Below are 17,340 nucleotides of genomic sequence, written 5' to 3'. Positions count from 1 at the left end.
TTACAGCGTCATCAATAAATATTTTATTACAGACGAAACAGACAGAAAAGGTTGCACAGTCGGCGCTCCCCCTCTCCCACCGATTCTATTAGTTGCCTCCATATTTCTGCAGCCATATCTGTTTAAGGGGAGACGTGGTCACAGGGAACACAGGGAATATATTGCTGAGTGATGTGTCCTCTCACGGACGCAAAATGAGAGAAAGTTGGGATCATCACAACGCGCAACACCATTCAACGACTACATTCAGGCGGCCATTGTACTAAGCGCTGCGGCAACACGGTAAACGTTCAGACTTGCAAACAATACTAACCCCACGTGTCAAACTGTGCTACGTCTCCTACTCTGGGAGGTAATAAGGCACTAAAATAGAGCGAACACAAGTAAAATCCGCATCAACACTGACGACAACTCGCAGAAGCAACCATGAGACTTGGCGCTTCAGACCCGCCATCCGATGGGCAGCGCCACTTACTACTGTGACATAGAGGCACAAACCGGGGGAGACATCGATTCAAAATCAGGCAAAAGTAACATGTCCTAATTTCTCTGATTCTTATTTGTAATATTTTTACTTAATTTTTGGAAAAAAAGGCCAATTCCTCCACGAAAAGGAAAACATAAAATTGCGAGGCCGCTGTTTGAACAAAATGGCAGACAAAATTTTGGCAAAAAAATTTCCAACTATGTAATAATAATTCAGATTTAAAGGTTGTGTAACGTGTCCAGGATCGGGGGGTGAAGCTGTACAAAAGAAGTTCTCATGTCTAGCAGAACAAGAAGGTCCAACACCACCACCAGCACCTCCACCACCACCACCACCATCGGAGGGGTGACATCAAAGGGACACAAATACACAAACTCCAATCACATCTGATCATTATTGCACAGTATTTGGAAGAGCAGACCGCTGCGCTTCTCCATAGAAAGTTTGGTTGGCAGTGAAGACATTGACAATTACTGTAGATACTTGGCGGCAGTGAGAGGACACTTAGACAACAGGTTCTTGGAGGGCAATGGGCCGCACCTCGAGAGAACCCGAAACTTACGATTTCAAGTCCTGGCAAAGTCTTTGAACTGAGTACAAAATGCTCTGCAGGAGCTGCAAAGAGTTAATGCTCTGCAGGAACCTTGAGGTGGTCTTCAAAGACATCTGGATTATATAGATGTGATCATATCCAGTAAGTAAATTGATGCTCTTCAGAATCACTTCTCTGTAAGAAGAGACAGAGGTGGATTATCTCTCCAATGTCTCCGGATTCTTAGATCAAAGTAATCTGTAGCTTTCAGGTTGTGTTATCCCAGCTGATCTTCATAGGTTTTTCGGAAACAGTCTCCAGCCGGGAAGAAATCCCAACACCTCTCCTGGTACATCTTCCAGACATACGACTCCTGCGTGGGTAGAACACATATAAATTGAGTATAATACCTCTCAAAGGTGGAGACATATGAGTCTATCGCTGGCCTTAGAGGGGTTGTACCAAGTTTGATTGGTATCCCCTAATAGCCGATAACTAGAGATGCATCCAACGTGGGGCTCGAACCCACGACCCTACGACCCTGAGATTAATAGGCTCATGCCCGGCTAGCTCAGTCGGTAGAGCATGAGCCTCTTAATCTCATTGTCGTGGGTTCATACCCCACGTTGGACGAATACCTAGAGATGACCTGATGTTTGGGTTCAGGACATATTGCGGGATTAGCAGCCGAACAGATTGACGAGCCTAGCAACTAGCTATGCCTAACATTGGCTACGGGACCACTCCTGGCCAATCATAGATCTGGCTTGTTCCTAGGGGCGTCAGTCCAGCAATATGTCCGGGTTGTAGGGCCAAACACGAACGTCGGGTCCACTCATCTCTACTTATAACAATCTTATTAGTGGAGTCCATCTGATCACAAGAACAGGGGTCCTCCTGTTCTAATAAATATTTTGGGAGTGTTGGAAGTTGCCAGGTACCCCTGTTCTTGTGATCATATGGACTCCACTAAAAAGATTGATATCAGTAGAGATGAGTGGACCCGACGTTCGTGTTTGGCCCTGCAACCCGGACATATTGCTGGATTGACGCCTCTAGGATCACGTCAGGTCTATGGTTGTGTATCTCTGGGATTCTCATCAATATCTGATCAATGGAGGTCTATGCTCTTGTACCCCCATCAATCAGCTGTTCTTAGCTACCCCCGATACTGGAACACACATTGGAGGAGGCCACAAGCAGATGGCTTTGTCCATGTTGCAGTGGCTGTGCCAGCATTGAGTACATCAGATCCTCTTCATGTGATCGGTATCCTGATCTCCAGAGAATAAAGCCTCACATCAATGCCATGAGTAATGGTGGAGAAACTCACCTGCCCAGTGTGTTCCGTCTCATCCTTGTTAATGAGGTACATCAAGAAGAACCTGTGACACAAAGTACAGAATATGTCAGGACACATAACGTCTTGTCCTGGGGATCGAACCATAATTTCATTATTCTCTAAGCAACCGCCATCGCGACTCACATATAATTGGCCAAGTTATGTTCTTCAAAGGTATGCGTCTCGAAGCCGTGCGGCGTCGTGTCAAAGTAATCACTGCCGATGCCGCAGATGAAGCATTTGGTCTGGAGACAAAATAGAAATAAATGAGAATTATAATTCCAGGAAAAGAGAGACAAAACTATGGAGGAAACATAAAACACATCAGCAGAATAAGGTTATAATGTAATGATGAGGGAGGAGGTCGGAGAGATTAGGGCTAATGAAAGGGAATGACGCAAGCTGAAGACTAGAATTATAAAAATGTATGTTTTCTACCAAAAACAGCACCCCCTCCACATGAGTGTGCACTCGTAGACGGATACCATCTTATTATAATCCTAAAACCCCTTTAAGATACATTGCAAGAAGCTAAATTTAGGAAAAAGTGGGAATGTAAGAAGATGGATGAGTGGTGGAGCTACGACTGAAGACGTTGAAGGGTTGATGTGGTGGAACTTATTGAGTGATAAGTGAAAGTGTCACCTCCATATCTTCCTTCACTTGTTCCTGTTGGTCTCTCAGCTCTCCAAATGCATCAATGATCAGACCTGATGGAGGAGAAAGTGGATGAGCCACATTTATTAAAGCGTCTGCACCAGTTTTCTGTCTGAATTTGCACTAGAAAGAACGTGCAAACTGCTTGTACGTGTATTTATAAAGTGCCTGCGCCAGTTTTGTGTCGTGGCTAAACTGTGACCAACAAGACAGAAAAAATGTGCAGCTAAATGGACTTGTTACCGCTTAGTCAGAGTTTGTGCCACATTTATTATTGACGTGCACCACAATTCTGCAGCATGAACAAAGTGCACTAAAACTCCCTCTGCCAGTGGTCTGGTGCCCATACGCACTAAGAGGCTCCGGCAAATATGGGTGCAATATGGGTAGATCTGAACTGGTGGAGTTTGTTACTATAGTCTCCGATGTTTCCAATGTTTTCAGTGGAGACTATAGTAAATGTGACCGGCTTCGGCGTTCACGACCCGGCCTGACCTCCACCCACCCCACTCCCCGACATGGTCATAGCCGCTTGCTCGTCGGAGAAACTCCGAAATAAGTGGGGAGAGTGAGATTCATATGGTTTCTCCACCAGAAAACTGCCATAATGAATCTCCCCCATAGTACTTTGATAAATGTGGCCCGATGAGTTTTATGGGTTTGGACGATAAGACTTGGAACCCATTGTTCTCTAATAGGAAATTGGTGAAACATGGGAATAAAAGAGTGACCTACCCTGAATGATGGCCAGCAGGATGACAATGACAAAGAAGAAGAATGTGATGTCAAAGACCACACGGTAAAGTTCATACTCGTCTCCTGCAGGATCCTCAATCTCATCACCGATACCTCCACCAGCTCGTACCCCGACGTACATGTGGAAGAGGTAACACTATAGAGAGGAGAGGATAATCAAATTGTGTATTAGGATAACATAATATGTACATGTGCAATTGGCAGATTACTCGGTTGATAAGTGGATTAGAGACTGATAAGGTCTAAGGTAGCGGTAAACCCAAGTACCATCCAAGAACTGGGCCATGTACACTGTCAGTCTATAAATCCTATATATGAAGGCATCATGTGCATGGACTATAAGTACTAGAGAATATTATGTTGCTTTATAAAGGAAGGGAAAGATGGCCTTTGATGTCTTCATGTATACAACATTTATGTGATCCTATCGGTGGATCTTGGTGGGATCGGACACCCAGTGCCCCGTTAGATCAGCTCTTCAAAACTTGCAGGAGTTCACCACCGTCCAGACCAATAACATAGCATTCATCCCTTTCAATGAGCTGCAATATCAAGCACAGCCACTATACTATGTACAGCGCTGTTCTGGGTGAACTTGTCCAAATGGTGGGGTCTCTGCAAATAGATGATCAGCGGGGGTGACGGGTATCGGTCCTCAACCAATCTGATACTAATGACCTATCCCATTGGTAGATTATCCATCTTTGTGTCCTGAAAATCCTTCTCAGTATTTGTTTCCTCTAATACAAAAATAAAGCCAACCCCTGACAGTGAAGCCAATAATAGCACGGGTCAGTGCATCAGAATGGGACTTCCTCAACCAAGAGAACCTCCATTTCTGGCATCCATCAACCCTGAGAACACCCCCTTTAAATGCAAATGTCTCATACTCACAGTCATCATATCATCGCACTTCATGTCCGGTTCGTCTTCATCCTCACTCTTGTTGTAGAATTTACGGAAGAAGTTGAAGGCGACCACCGTGTACAGATACACAACCACAGCCAGGAGACCCACGGTCATCATCAGCTGCCGAGGAAATGCACAAAATAAAGGGGGATAAATAGACACAAACATGAGTTCTGTCGATTATGTGACCCAGTGGTGGACCAAGCCTCCTGCTATAGTAACACCCTTGGTGGTCTATGACGGTGAAGGCTTATAGTAACACCCTTGGTGGTCTATGACGGTGAAGGCTTATAGTAACACCCTTGGTGGTCTATGACGGTGAAGGCTTATAGTAACACCCTTGGTGGTCTATGACAGTGAAGGCTTATAGTAACACCCTTGGTGGTCTATGACAGTGAAGGCTTATAGTAACACCCTTGGTGGTCTATGATGGTGAAGGCTTATAGTAACACCCTTGGTGGTCTATGACGGTGAAGGCTTATAGTAACACCCTTGGTGGTCTATGACAGTGAAGGCTTATAGTAACACCCTTGGTGGTCTATGACGGTGAAGGCTTATAGTAACACCCTTGGTGGTCTATGACGGTGAAGGCTTATAGTAACACCCTTGGTGGTCTATGACGGTGAAGGCTTATAGTAACACCCTTGGGGGTCTGGAGCAGTGATCTGAATTTACGCTGCAAACAATATGAAACTTGTGGATACTTGTAAGATATAAAGGTGGACCCTTCGACCCTTTTGGACCTCGGTGTAACAGACTGTACAGGTTATTTGTCCGCTTTTTTGCCCAAACCTCATATGTGATATTGTAATTTTGAGATTAGACACTCCCCAGACCTGTTTGCCGTTGTGCGTGACTGATGACAAGATGGTGCGTAGGGTCTTCACTCCCATAGCGATATCCAGAAGATGAGCAGCAAAGAAGAAGTTGTTATAGTGTCCGAGAAGGGACATGACCATATACCAAACCAGGTACAGGAACGACTGGTGATCAAAGAGAAAGCAAGAGAATCGGCTACTAGCAAACAAGAACAATGTGTAGTCAAAGGATTTACCATATACAATGACATGGCGTATTCTTGAATTCTACCATAATTGTTACATGGCGGATGTCTAAGTAATTGATACTCCACAATAGCAAAGGCCATGGATCTGGCCATATAGGAGGCCATATATACTGTATATCTCGTAACGCTTCGTAGATCCAGAAACGGAACATCTAAATGCAGATTTCTCCATATGTCCTGTAGATATAGGAAGGTCTTCTCAAAGATCATCATAAATGGCGTAACCTTAAATCTGGTCTAGAAGAAAGGAGTGATCTTCTCAAGGAGGGGACTTTTCGAGAGGTATCACCAAACTTGCAAAGTACTATACTTCACTGTATCGACTTGGATTTCCCCCATATACTGGAGGTAAAACTAGAAATCATGGCCTCCACTGTGGCTTCATGGGGACCAGTTCCTATCATTAATAGATTTTCTAATACAGATTCTTTGGGGTCTAGATTGGAAATAATACTCACGTTATCTGTAAAGACAACTCCAAATTTCCAGATCTGGTACTTTATGTCTATGGAGGTGAACCTGGAGCAAAACAGAATGTCAAAAAGTCAGGGCTTGGCTGGATAGACAAATGTTTAGTGACAGTGCGAAGTATCAAGTACGAAAAAATATTTCAGACAGAAATAAAATCATATGGAACTTAGCTGACTTGGGTAGATTAGGGCAGGTGACATGAGGTGAGTTGAGCCTCTCGCCTCAGGGTGGCAACAACTTCAGAAAGGTGGGGCAGCCGCAGTACCGCAGTCAACCACTGTGCACCTTTGGGAGTATGACCCTTGCACTCACTAGAATCTCTTTACCCCTTATATCAGCAGAGGTGGGAAACACTGGATGGACAAGGTGCTTAGAAAAAGAGTTGATGGTTCAGGGGGCACTTTTCAACAATTTGCCTCATGCAAGAGAAGTTAGGTTTTCTCCTGGATTTGAGTCATGAGGGGTGGAATTGTTCTTTGAGTTCCTCCACCCTCTCCCAAACTAGGTATAACACAATATACAGATTTGAACTGTGATTAAACTCAACTTAGTTAAGACAATACACATCATGAAGGACCATCGGTGGAGTAGACAGAATGGGGGTCATTTACTAAGGGCCCGATTCGCGGTTTCCCGACGTGTTACCCGAATATTTCCGATATTCTCCCTGTATTGCCCCGGGTTTTTGGCGCACACGATCGGATTGTGGCGCATCGGCGCTGGCATGCACGCGACCGAAATCAGGGGGCGTGGCCGAACGAAAACCCAACGGATTCGGAAAAAACGCCGCATTTAAAAAACAAAAACTGTCGCAGAGCTTGCACTTACCTTCACCACCAATAGGCCGGTGTACTTGAGTGCGTTCCGATGCTCTTCAGCGTAGCAGTGCCACCTGGTGGACGTTGGAGGAACTACCTTAATGAATCCCGGCCGGACCCGAATCCACCGCAGAGAACGCACCGCTGGATCGCGAACGGACCGGCTAAGTAAATCTGCCCCAATGACTGACTAGTCTACATGGACTTTGTAGACTTACCACGTGAAAAGCGATTTATCCGGCTCTGGCTTCTTCCCATTCTGTGAGGTGATTTCCAAGCTGGCCAGGTCCATTCCCAAAAGTTCTGCAATTCTTTCACGGCCGTAGATGTCTCCATATTTGTCCAGAACCTGGAAGAAGACAAAAAGATTCCTGATGTGAGTCTGAGGCAATACCACTTGATATCACGTTGATGTATCTAAAGCAATCTACCTTTCGTTTTACAAACTTGTCCCAGTAATTGCTTGGAAACGATCTACAAAAGATACATAGAACACGAAAAGGTATCAGAAAAGTTCAAGATGTCTTCTAAACATGAAACGTTGAAACCATTGAACTCCAACTTACGGAGTATTTAAGACCAGACGATCCCACTGCCCTTTTATGTCATCGTCTTCTGGTTGCTCGGTAATGTAGACACCATCGAATTCCAGTTTACGTGCCAGCTCTTTCTCCCGTTTGAAGATGACCAGTGGTACCTAATAAACAGAGAAGCCATTTATCTTCAGGTCTACTGGAGATTGGTGGACTTGGAGATTGGGGAACATGGAGATTGGTGGACTTGGAGATTGGGGAACATGGAGATTGGTGGACTTGGAGATTGGGGAACATGGAGATTGGTGGACTTGGAGATTGGGGAACATGGAGATTGGTGGACTTGGAGATTGGGGAACATGGAGATTGGCGGACTTGGAGATTGGGGAACATGCAGATTGGTGGACTTGGAGATTGGGGAACATGGAGATTGGTGGACTTGGAGATTGGGGAACATGGAGATTGGTGGACTTGGAGATTGGGGAACATGGAGATTGGTGGACTTGGAGATTGGGGAACATGGAGATTGGTGGACTTGGAGATTGGGGAACATGGAGATTGGTGGACTTCCAAGACAGAAAACTCACCTTCAAACAGTTGTAGCCGATGATACATAGGAAGGCAATGAGTGTATGGAGTACAGACAAAAAGTACAAAGTTGGCTGCATATATCCCGTACTTTCCTCCAAAAAGAAATACACCACGCTATCTTCATCCTCCTCGTCTTCGCCGCTTCCCTCGTCCAGAACAGATAGATCTTCATCTAAACCTGAACCTTCAAAATCATCCTCACCTTTTGGGGAATCAGATACCTACAAAGATCAACATAGATGTAACTACAGTCTTGTTACACAGAAAATGGCCACTCGGGAGTAATGTCACTGGAAACTTGCCTTGTAGAACAGAAGAATGAAATTGATCGCAAAGGCCAAAAAGAGTGCGAGGAACCGAAGATTGTAGAAATTCCTAGATAGATAATTCTAGAAAGGAAAGCCAAAAAATATGGAAGGCATAAATAAAATATTGATGTAGGAGAGATACATTTTTCTCGATCTCGAGTGATAACAGATGCAACCAGTACCAGAAAGCTGCTGCTAAAGCCTTTCAGCTGAAGGTACGATTGACCATTGCCAACATTGTCTAACATTTACTATATTTCAACTCTACTATGTTAATAGAAACCATCACTAACCAAAAATTTTATTCTCTGGATCTCCAACTCATTCCAGATTTCAAAACCTCCTTCTGAAGTATCTTTCTTAGAAGGGGCCTTCTTTGTAGTAGTGATGACTTCTGGCTCTGGGGGTTCCTCAGGATCTGGAGCTGCCTCTTCTTCTACGACGTCACCTTTCTCTCCATTCTCTTCACTGGAGGTTTAATCAGAAAGAAGTTTTTTTTTTTTTCCAAAAGTCAACCAGATGTGATATTTTACTGTGAGGCCTACTAAATTAATAAAGGGAAACCTTAATGAACTTTTAGGACACTTAATCGCTTACAGGTTCTTATGAACTCAGTGTCCCATACTTCACAGCAGTTCAACAAAATGAAGTCTAATCTTACTTGGGTCCTGGCGTTCTCTGCTACTGAAAAGTGCACAATGACACTTGACGTACACCCAAGGTCTGGCGCATGCCCGGCGAGATTGCGGTGTACAATGTAAGCTTCATTGAAGATCTAGGTAGGTATCGGGAGTAGCAGGGCCCAAGTAACATTAGAATTTTTTGTTTAATTGTAACTACGAAGTTATATACAGACAGTCCCCGGGTTACATACAAGATAGGGTCTGTAGGTTTATTCTTAAGTTGAATTTGTATGTAAGTCGGAACTGTATATTTTATAATTGTAACTCCAGACAATTTTTTTTTTTTGGTCTCTGTGACAATTGGATGTTAAAAATGTTAACCAGAGGTTTGTAACGTTTGTAACTAGGGGTCGTCTGTAAGTCAGGTGTTCTTAAGTACTATGATACTGCTGAGAAATCTGATACTCACTCGGCTTTCTCAGGTTCTGGTTCCGGTTCAGGCTCAGGCTCTGGTTCTACTTCCGCAGGTTGTTGCTCCGGGGCACCATCTAAATGGACTGGTGCTTCATCCGCCTACATGAAATGGTTTGTACTCATTATAAGGTTGGGGTTTACATTACATATTATGGAATATTTAGTTGCAGTTGTTGGAGCAAGTCAACTTACATCGAACTTCCTCTTCAAAATGGGGGATCCTTCTGGTGTTGGTGGTTCAACTGGTGTGGTGTCACCCATATCTCCTAAACCGCCGGGAGCATCTGGAGAGCTGAGTCTGTAATGTCCACTGTCCTTCTTGAGTTCAAGCCCAAACATTTCTGCTCCTTCTTCATGTGCTTCTTCTTTGCCCGAGTCCACAAAGTCTGCGGCATCTCCAGATTCTAGTTGCTCATCGCTGGCTGCTGTAGTAAGTCCATCGCCGTGGACCTCATCCTGTGTAGGATCTGGCATACTGGCTAGAATTTCGGTGACAGTTAATTTCTGAGCCCCTTCTACGAGACTACCTCCGAACAGTGTGTGCCATATTAGGAAGAATATGCCCTTGCAGACGCTGTAGATGAAGTGGAGAATCCCAATGAATAATGTCCACAGGAACGAGGCGATGGCCAGAACAATTTCCTTTATCGTCATCTTCTTGACCTTGTGAAAAAAGTGAAAAATAACCAAATCAACCAACTTAAAAAAGATGATCTATAGTCTTGTTTTTTTTCTATATAAATAGAACCATTGGAACGGACGCAACCATTGGCTTCCATTTCCAATCTTCCTTCCATTTAATTTCTTGACTTTTCCGCATAGACAGGGACAAAGTCAACGCAGTCATCTCATTATGATGACTGATGAAGGAGTCTATCGTACATTAGAAGCAATAGTTAATACTAATGTATTTTTTTTCTGGAGCCTCAACTAAGACTGTTCTTTGAGTTTTACTGAAGACTGGATTAGTCTATAAATTTTTTTTACATTTTTTAAGTTTTCCCAGTAACAATATTTATCCCAATAGAGGATGAAGGTTTGATGGGAGGTAAGACTGTCTGATCTCCTGCAGTTGGGATGAGATAGCTCCATAGTCCAAAGACAAAGTTCCTAGCCATTCGCCTTTTACCCCATTGCACCACCTTCATGCCAAGTGGGCATGGTAGGGCGTGGAGTGGGCCACGCCAAGGTGCAATGTGTGCCAGCGCGGGAATGCCCTGCATCGGTGCATTAGCTATTGTCTAACCCAGGAACTGGGATGGTCTGGCATAGAATTGTTCACACAGTTGGGTGGTTGATAAAGTAAGAGGCCGGAATCTGTAAGTATATCTGGTGTGACCTGTGGGGCGAGATCAAGATCAGTTGCTGATGGATGATACCAAAGAGTTTTCACCCTGCCCTCCATAGAATGCTACGGGACTCGTGGCACTGCTTATAGTATAAGCAGATGGAGATAAGAAGGTCCTAGCAGTCAAGCTCTCTGCTATGAGGAATATATCTACTATCCTGTGTATAGGGACGTAATTGCAGGGACGTAATTACAGGGGCCGCAGCCAAAGCAGCCTCTATGGGGTCCACAGTGTCATGGGGCCCCAGCATCTGGGGTATTTCGTGTGTATTGGGAATGTATATGCTGTATGTCTGCGTATGGTATGTATTTGGCTATTTGCTGTATGTATGTATATGGTATTGTATGTATGAGTGTATTTGCAGTATGTGCATATGTGATGTCTATATGTGTATGTATATAAGTATATAAATGTGTGTGTATACATATATGAGTGTATAAATGTGTGTGATTGCAACTCACATATGTGAGTATACAAATATGTATATTTTTAATGGGAAAAGGGTGCCCCATTCAGAAGTCTGCAATGGGGCCCGGTATTTCCTTGTTACGCCCCTGGGTAAATGTTCTTAATGGGAAAACGCTTTACCCCTGTCCATTCTTTGTTATGGGTGTTTGGAGTTTTACTTACATTCTAGTAAATTTCTATTATCATTCTACGGTGCGCCAAAAAAGTACTTACCTTTCGATATTGTCTTCTAAGATTTCGGTAGGTGAACATTTTGAAGAAGTTTATCACATTATTCATGAACTCTCCAAAAGCGGATGTAGCTTCAGATGGAGCGGAGCCATTCTCTGCTTCCTCCCCTTCACCAGATCCTTCTCCTCCAGCATCTTCATCATCATCTTCAGCTTTTTCTTCTTCCGGTTCTGATATTTGAGCCGCAATTTGCATCTCAAAAATTGTGTCTTCGCAGAAGTTGACAAAGAGCTCCATTTTTTCGGACTCTCCCCCTTCATTGACCACATCGAAGATGAATTGACGTTTGGACTCTTTGACCTGCGGCATTTCCCATTGAGCTTTATTGGTCTCACTAATCTCGAAATAGATGCGCTCTATCCTCTTGCCGGCCCCCATGATCTCAATCTTGCCAAGGTATGGCTTGAAGTAGTTGATAATGCAACCTGCCAGCTCCAAAAAGTTCTGCAACCTTGTGTCATGAGGGACGTGCTCCGACAGATTGGTTAGTAATACCGCCACATTGAAACCGATATCCTTGGCAGGTTCCTGGAACCGGTTGGCAAATTCTTCGAAGTTGATCATTTCATTCTCGTCGGCTTCTGAGCATGAAAGGAGGAACTGGATCTCGGATGGGGTGTATTGCTTCTGGCTGTCCATTGCCTTTTGGAAATCTTTCTTGGAGATGAGACCCCGAGGATCTGTGACGTAATCTCTGCAATACGAGAACAACTCACGTCATTCTTACCAAAATTTGGAACTGGGGTCTGAGATGTATTACTCAGCTATTGCCACATTGATTGGTTCCTTCATTATAGACAACTAGTTTAATAATGGAGCTACTCTCCCAAACAACAGCTGCTCTGCCGTCTCAGACTTTATGAAAACATAACTCTTAGAGAAGATCTTTCTCCTGGTTCTTAGAGTTTTACTCCCTCTGAAGAGTCCATAAGTTGACAAAGACCAAATTGCACAGGAGAAGTCTCCATGAGACAACCAATGGTCCATACACTACCTGAAAGCATCAGAAGCTACAATATCCTTCAGCTTCAGGAACATATCAAAGAATTTGAGTATCATCTCCACATTGCTAGAAGATTCCACCAGCATGTCCACCATCTGACGAGCAATTGTCCCATTTACCACATTACCTAAAGAATAATACAGACACAGTCCATTATTTGATATGTTACTGCTCGTCCATAGCACATAATGGGGTTACGAATAATCAGCCTTAGACACCCTACAACTGTATCAGGCACACATTAGATGGAGAGGAGAATGTCTACACAGTCTATCCCTTTGGATGATCCAACCATTGAAGGCATTACATGTATAGGTGATCGATTTAAAAGGGGATGGGGTAATGCTTTCTTTTTCCTGTGGGGGCACTGCAGGAAAATTGAACACTTGGTGACAGTTTCCATCAAATAGATCAGTGGTGGCGAACCTATGGCACGGGTGCCAGAAGTGGCACTCAGAGCCATTTCTATGGGCACTCAGACCATTGCCACAGGACAGAGTTCACCAAATAGGACCAAATCTTCCTGCAGTCCCAGGCAACTTAAGAGATTCTGCTCTCAATGCTATTTGAATTTGCCCTCCTTCTTTCAACTATATTGGTGTATTCAGGGGGCCAATACAATTTAAAGATGTGGAAGAAGAGGTAGCAATAAGTTCTTAAAAAGCCATGTTGGCACTTCACGATAAATAAGTGGATTTAGCTTGTAGTTTGGGCACTCTGTCTCCAAAAGGTTTGGCATCACTGAAATAGATCATTTGTGATCCAAAGAGCGTTGTATTCCGAGATCCTATTTTAAGGGATTCTTCTAACAAATGATTGTCTAATGATTATCCATGATGTATTGATGTATTGGAATATGCAGTTAATAGTTGTCACATGTATGAATCTTGCCCTTAACCCCTTACCTTCAAGTAAAGAGAGCAGCATGACAACCATATCTTTTTGAAGGTCAAGAAGTTCCTTCAGGAGGCCAATCTGGCTTGAATCCTACAAAAAAAGTACAAATCAAGGAATTCCAGTTCTTTTCAAGTTACAAGACTTTTCTCACTTACAAGACAAGGAACATCTATTGTCAGACAACATTCTATCGTTTTCCTCTCTAAAATTAAGTAAAACAATGTGAAGAAACCAAATCAATGAGGTCTCGGAAAAAAAGAATTTGACCAAGATGATCATGATTTTGGTTATTTGTAATGCTTGCAAAGAAGGGGAAGGGGTAACTAAAGGATAGAAATGCTGAATATCTCTCATGAGATAAAAGCAAGGCTTCCATTGTTATTCCCTGAGGACAGTTCTCTGAAGCAGGCTCCATAGCATCTCCTATACCCAGGGGCGGACTGGCCATAGACTTTACCGGGAGACTTCCCGGTGGGCCGGTGCCCTGAGCAGCTGATGGGGCCGGTCCCTTCCTCCGCTTGGCCCCTCCTCCTCTCCCTCACTACATGTGTCATCTGTCGGGCACATCACTTCCTATGCACAGGCTCCTGCACTGCCCTCCCTCCCTGATGCATCCATATGATAAATTAACCTTATGATATGGATGCACAGCAGGGGTGGCAGTGCAGGAGCCTGTTCTCCCCTGCAGATGTCAGCCCTAGCGCTGGGCTCCTCACAGGCCCTGCCCAGCCCATTACACAGGAGACCACGCCCCCACAGCACAGCACAGCCCGGGCCTGGCAGCATGGAGGAAGAGGTGAGTGCTGGAGGGGTGGAAGGGGGGATGGTGCCTGCTGTGTGTATGGGAGATGGGGCTGGTGCATGCTGTGTATGTGTATGGGAGATGGGGCTGGTGCATGCTGTGTATGTGTAAGAGAGATGGTGCTGGCGCTTGCTGCTGTGTGTATGAGAGATGGTGCTGGCGCCTGCTGCTGTGTGTATGGGAGATGGGGCTGGTGCATGCTGTGTATGTGTATGGGAGATGGGGCTGGTGCATGCTGTGTATGTGTATGGGAGATGGGGCTGGTGCCTGCTGTGTATGTGTATGGGAGATGGGGCTGGTGCCTGCTGTGTATGTGTATGGGAGATGGGGCTGGTGCCTGCTGTGTATGTGTATGGGAGATGGGGCTGGTGCCTGCTGTGTATGTGTATGGGAGATGGGGCTGGTGCCTGCTGTGTATGTGTATGGGAGATGGGGCTGGTGCCTGCTGTGTATGTGTATGGGGCTGGTGCCTGCTGTGTATGTGTATGGGAGATGGGGCTGGTGCCTGCTGTGTATGTGTATGGGGCTGGTGCCTGCTGTGTATGTGTATGGGAGATGGGGCTGGTGCCTGCTGTGTATGTGTATGGGAGATGGGGCTGGTGCCTGCTGTGTATGTGTATGGGAGATGGGGCTGGTGCCTGCTGTGTATGTGTATGGGAGATGGGGCTGGTGCCTGCTGTGTATGTGTATGGGAGATGGGGCTGGTGCCTGCTGTGTATGTGTATGGGAGATGGGGCTGGTGCCTGCTGTGTATGTGTATGGGAGATGGGGCTGGTGCCTGCTGTGTATGTGTATGGGAGATGGGGCTGGTGCCTGCTGTGTATGTGTATGGGAGATGGGGCTGGTGCCTGCTGTGTGTGTGTGTGTGGGGAGATGGTGCTGGTGCCTGCTGTGTGTGGGGAGATGGTGCTGGTGCCTGCTGTGTGTGTGTGTGGGGAGATGGTGCTGGTCCCTGCTGTGTGTGTGGGGAGATGGTGCTGGTGCCTGCTGTGTGTGTGTGTGGGGAGATGGTGCTGGTGCCTGCTGTGTGTGTGTGTGTGGGGAGATGGTGCTGGTGCCTGCTGTGTGTGTGTGTGTGTGTGGGGAGATGGTGCTGGTGTGTGTGTGTGTGTGTGTGTGTGTGTGTGTGGGGAGATGGTGCTGGTGCCTGCTGTGTGTGTGTGTGGGGGGGGGGAATATGGGGCTGGTGCCTGCTGTGTGTGAGGGGTGGGGGGGGGGGGGGAGCGGTCACACGTTGCGTGTTGGCCTGGGTTTTCATTGTGTTTGAAACGCAGTAATGTAATTAGGCAAATCACCTCTCAACTGTTGTAATGCGTTTCAAACACAATGAAAACCCAGGCCAACACGCAACGTGTGAACGCGCCCTTAGCGTTTTGATTCCGTTTTGTAACTGAATCAAAACGCATCGTGGCGGGCCACGGCCGATCGCATATGCGTTTCTATGCAAACGTATGTGATTGGCAATCAGCGCGTATTGTGTAAATGCGGGACACCGGGCGCTCATTGTGATGCATGCATTTACGTACAAACACATATGCGATCCACCCCAGTGCGTCTTGATTCAGTTACAAAACGGAATCAAAACACTAACGTGTGGCATCACCCTTATTGTCACTTATGGTTAGTTGACTCCGCCTACTTGTGATGGCCACGCCTAAAGTAAATTGGCCCCGCCTATATCATGGGGCCACTTTTAATCTTTTTCCAGGGCCACTTTAAATTCCCAGTCCGCCCCTGCCTATACCTGGTTTATTCCATTCATGATCCATTACCTGTCCGGTCATAGCTTAGGAAGAGATTGGAGGTCTATATAACATGAATAGACTGAACCCAATGGGTAACCATTTGCAAAGCAAAACTGTGAACATCAATGAATCAATCAAATATAATGATACAGTAACAGAGGTCCTTGTTTTAGAAGTTGAGGGTCAAATTTACCATCTTACCTCTGGATAGAAGCGACTCCAAAAATGATCCTTGTGTGCAATGTAATAAAAATAGGCTGTTTAAATATAACTAGATTGTATGTATGAGAAGTTCTCCTTCCAGCTTACAATGACCAGCCTGTATAGAGTCAGGGGTCATCAGTATACAACATGAAGATGGAGACCAACTAAGTTTTCATCGACGTTGGGAATTAGCAATACAAAGGGGTTGTATACAGTTACCATAAATGTTACCACCCTTGTCCATAGGTTGTATGTGTCCACCCCCAATACAACAACTATACCTCTTTATATACAATACCTGGGGTCTTTGATGTACATGAACAGTGAAGACCATTAAGCAAGCTTGTTTTTATATTTTTTTACTAAGCTTAGATAAAAGAAAAAGTTCCACCAATTAGGAACTATGAAAATGTGAGAGGATGAAAAGGAATTCACAACAGCAATGGAAAGGTTAAGGACGAAGGGGTGGTAAACGCAATTTAACATGTCCCGGCTTTCCCTCCCTCTCCACCCCAGACATTGTGCTACAAGAATAAAAATGCTTCATGGAACAGACAGACAGGTGAAGGGAGGAGAAGGAGGGAGAGATGTGGTATCCAGTGGCTTCCTATATGAGGGAGCCATGTGTATGTGTATCGGTTTACAACTTGAAGGAGTGGGAGTGGGGTTAGGGTTAGCGGAGAATGGGGTGCACTACAATGCTTAGGGTTGAAGACCCAAACTTTGACCATCTTTGGTTCTAAACCCTAAAATTGTTGTGTTGGCTATAGTTATGGCTACTCTCAGCTTCACAGCTATTGACATAAATTGGATACTCTCTCTCTCCTCATCCTTCTTCCCCCCCTGCTACCAACATAATGTCAAGAGGCGGCAGTTCACAAGAAAAGCAATGAGACCACCCAAAGAAAGCGGGCTTTTCCCCAAACAATTTTGAACTGTTACACGGCTGCTGGCAAAACAAAGGGGGAAAATGGGCACATAGGGATGACCAGAAGGAGAGACAGAAGATTAGAGACTACAGAGAGAAAGAAAGAGACAGAGAAATAAGCCTAGAAGATGGAAAGGACTGGCTAA

The 17,340-nt window shown here is 45.0% G+C and overlaps 1 protein-coding gene and 1 non-coding gene across 2 annotated transcripts in view; one reads left to right on the top strand and one right to left on the bottom strand.

Moving 5' to 3' along the window:
- Positions 1-17,340, bottom strand: part of RYR1 (ryanodine receptor 1) — a 91,080-nt gene continuing 73,740 nt past the window's right edge. The window contains exons 90-108 of the mRNA XM_072123473.1: positions 13,524-13,605; positions 12,610-12,745; positions 11,598-12,309; positions 9,760-10,230; positions 9,563-9,666; positions 8,764-8,938; positions 8,465-8,551; positions 8,159-8,383; positions 7,605-7,735; positions 7,470-7,512; positions 7,257-7,387; positions 6,208-6,268; positions 5,520-5,666; positions 4,669-4,803; positions 3,754-3,910; positions 3,007-3,071; positions 2,506-2,606; positions 2,353-2,404; positions 1-1,392 (exon numbers count right to left, since the gene is read on the bottom strand). Coding sequence (XP_071979574.1) covers positions 1,297-1,392; positions 2,353-2,404; positions 2,506-2,606; positions 3,007-3,071; positions 3,754-3,910; positions 4,669-4,803; positions 5,520-5,666; positions 6,208-6,268; positions 7,257-7,387; positions 7,470-7,512; positions 7,605-7,735; positions 8,159-8,383; positions 8,465-8,551; positions 8,764-8,938; positions 9,563-9,666; positions 9,760-10,230; positions 11,598-12,309; positions 12,610-12,745; positions 13,524-13,605 — 3,111 coding nt within the window. The 3' untranslated portion in view covers positions 1-1,296. The remainder of the gene's footprint in view (positions 1,393-2,352; positions 2,405-2,505; positions 2,607-3,006; positions 3,072-3,753; positions 3,911-4,668; positions 4,804-5,519; positions 5,667-6,207; positions 6,269-7,256; positions 7,388-7,469; positions 7,513-7,604; positions 7,736-8,158; positions 8,384-8,464; positions 8,552-8,763; positions 8,939-9,562; positions 9,667-9,759; positions 10,231-11,597; positions 12,310-12,609; positions 12,746-13,523; positions 13,606-17,340) is intronic.
- On the top strand, positions 1,580-1,652 carry TRNAK-CUU (transfer RNA lysine (anticodon CUU)). The gene has a single exon. It is a non-coding gene; the product is annotated as a tRNA-Lys (tRNA).

The sequence above is a fragment of the Engystomops pustulosus genome, chromosome 9, assembly GCF_040894005.1.
Source record: "Engystomops pustulosus chromosome 9, aEngPut4.maternal, whole genome shotgun sequence".
Taxonomy (NCBI): Eukaryota; Metazoa; Chordata; class Amphibia; order Anura; family Leptodactylidae; genus Engystomops; species Engystomops pustulosus.
Note: the sequence above shows the minus strand (reverse complement) of the source record. Positions and strands in the feature narration are given on the sequence as shown.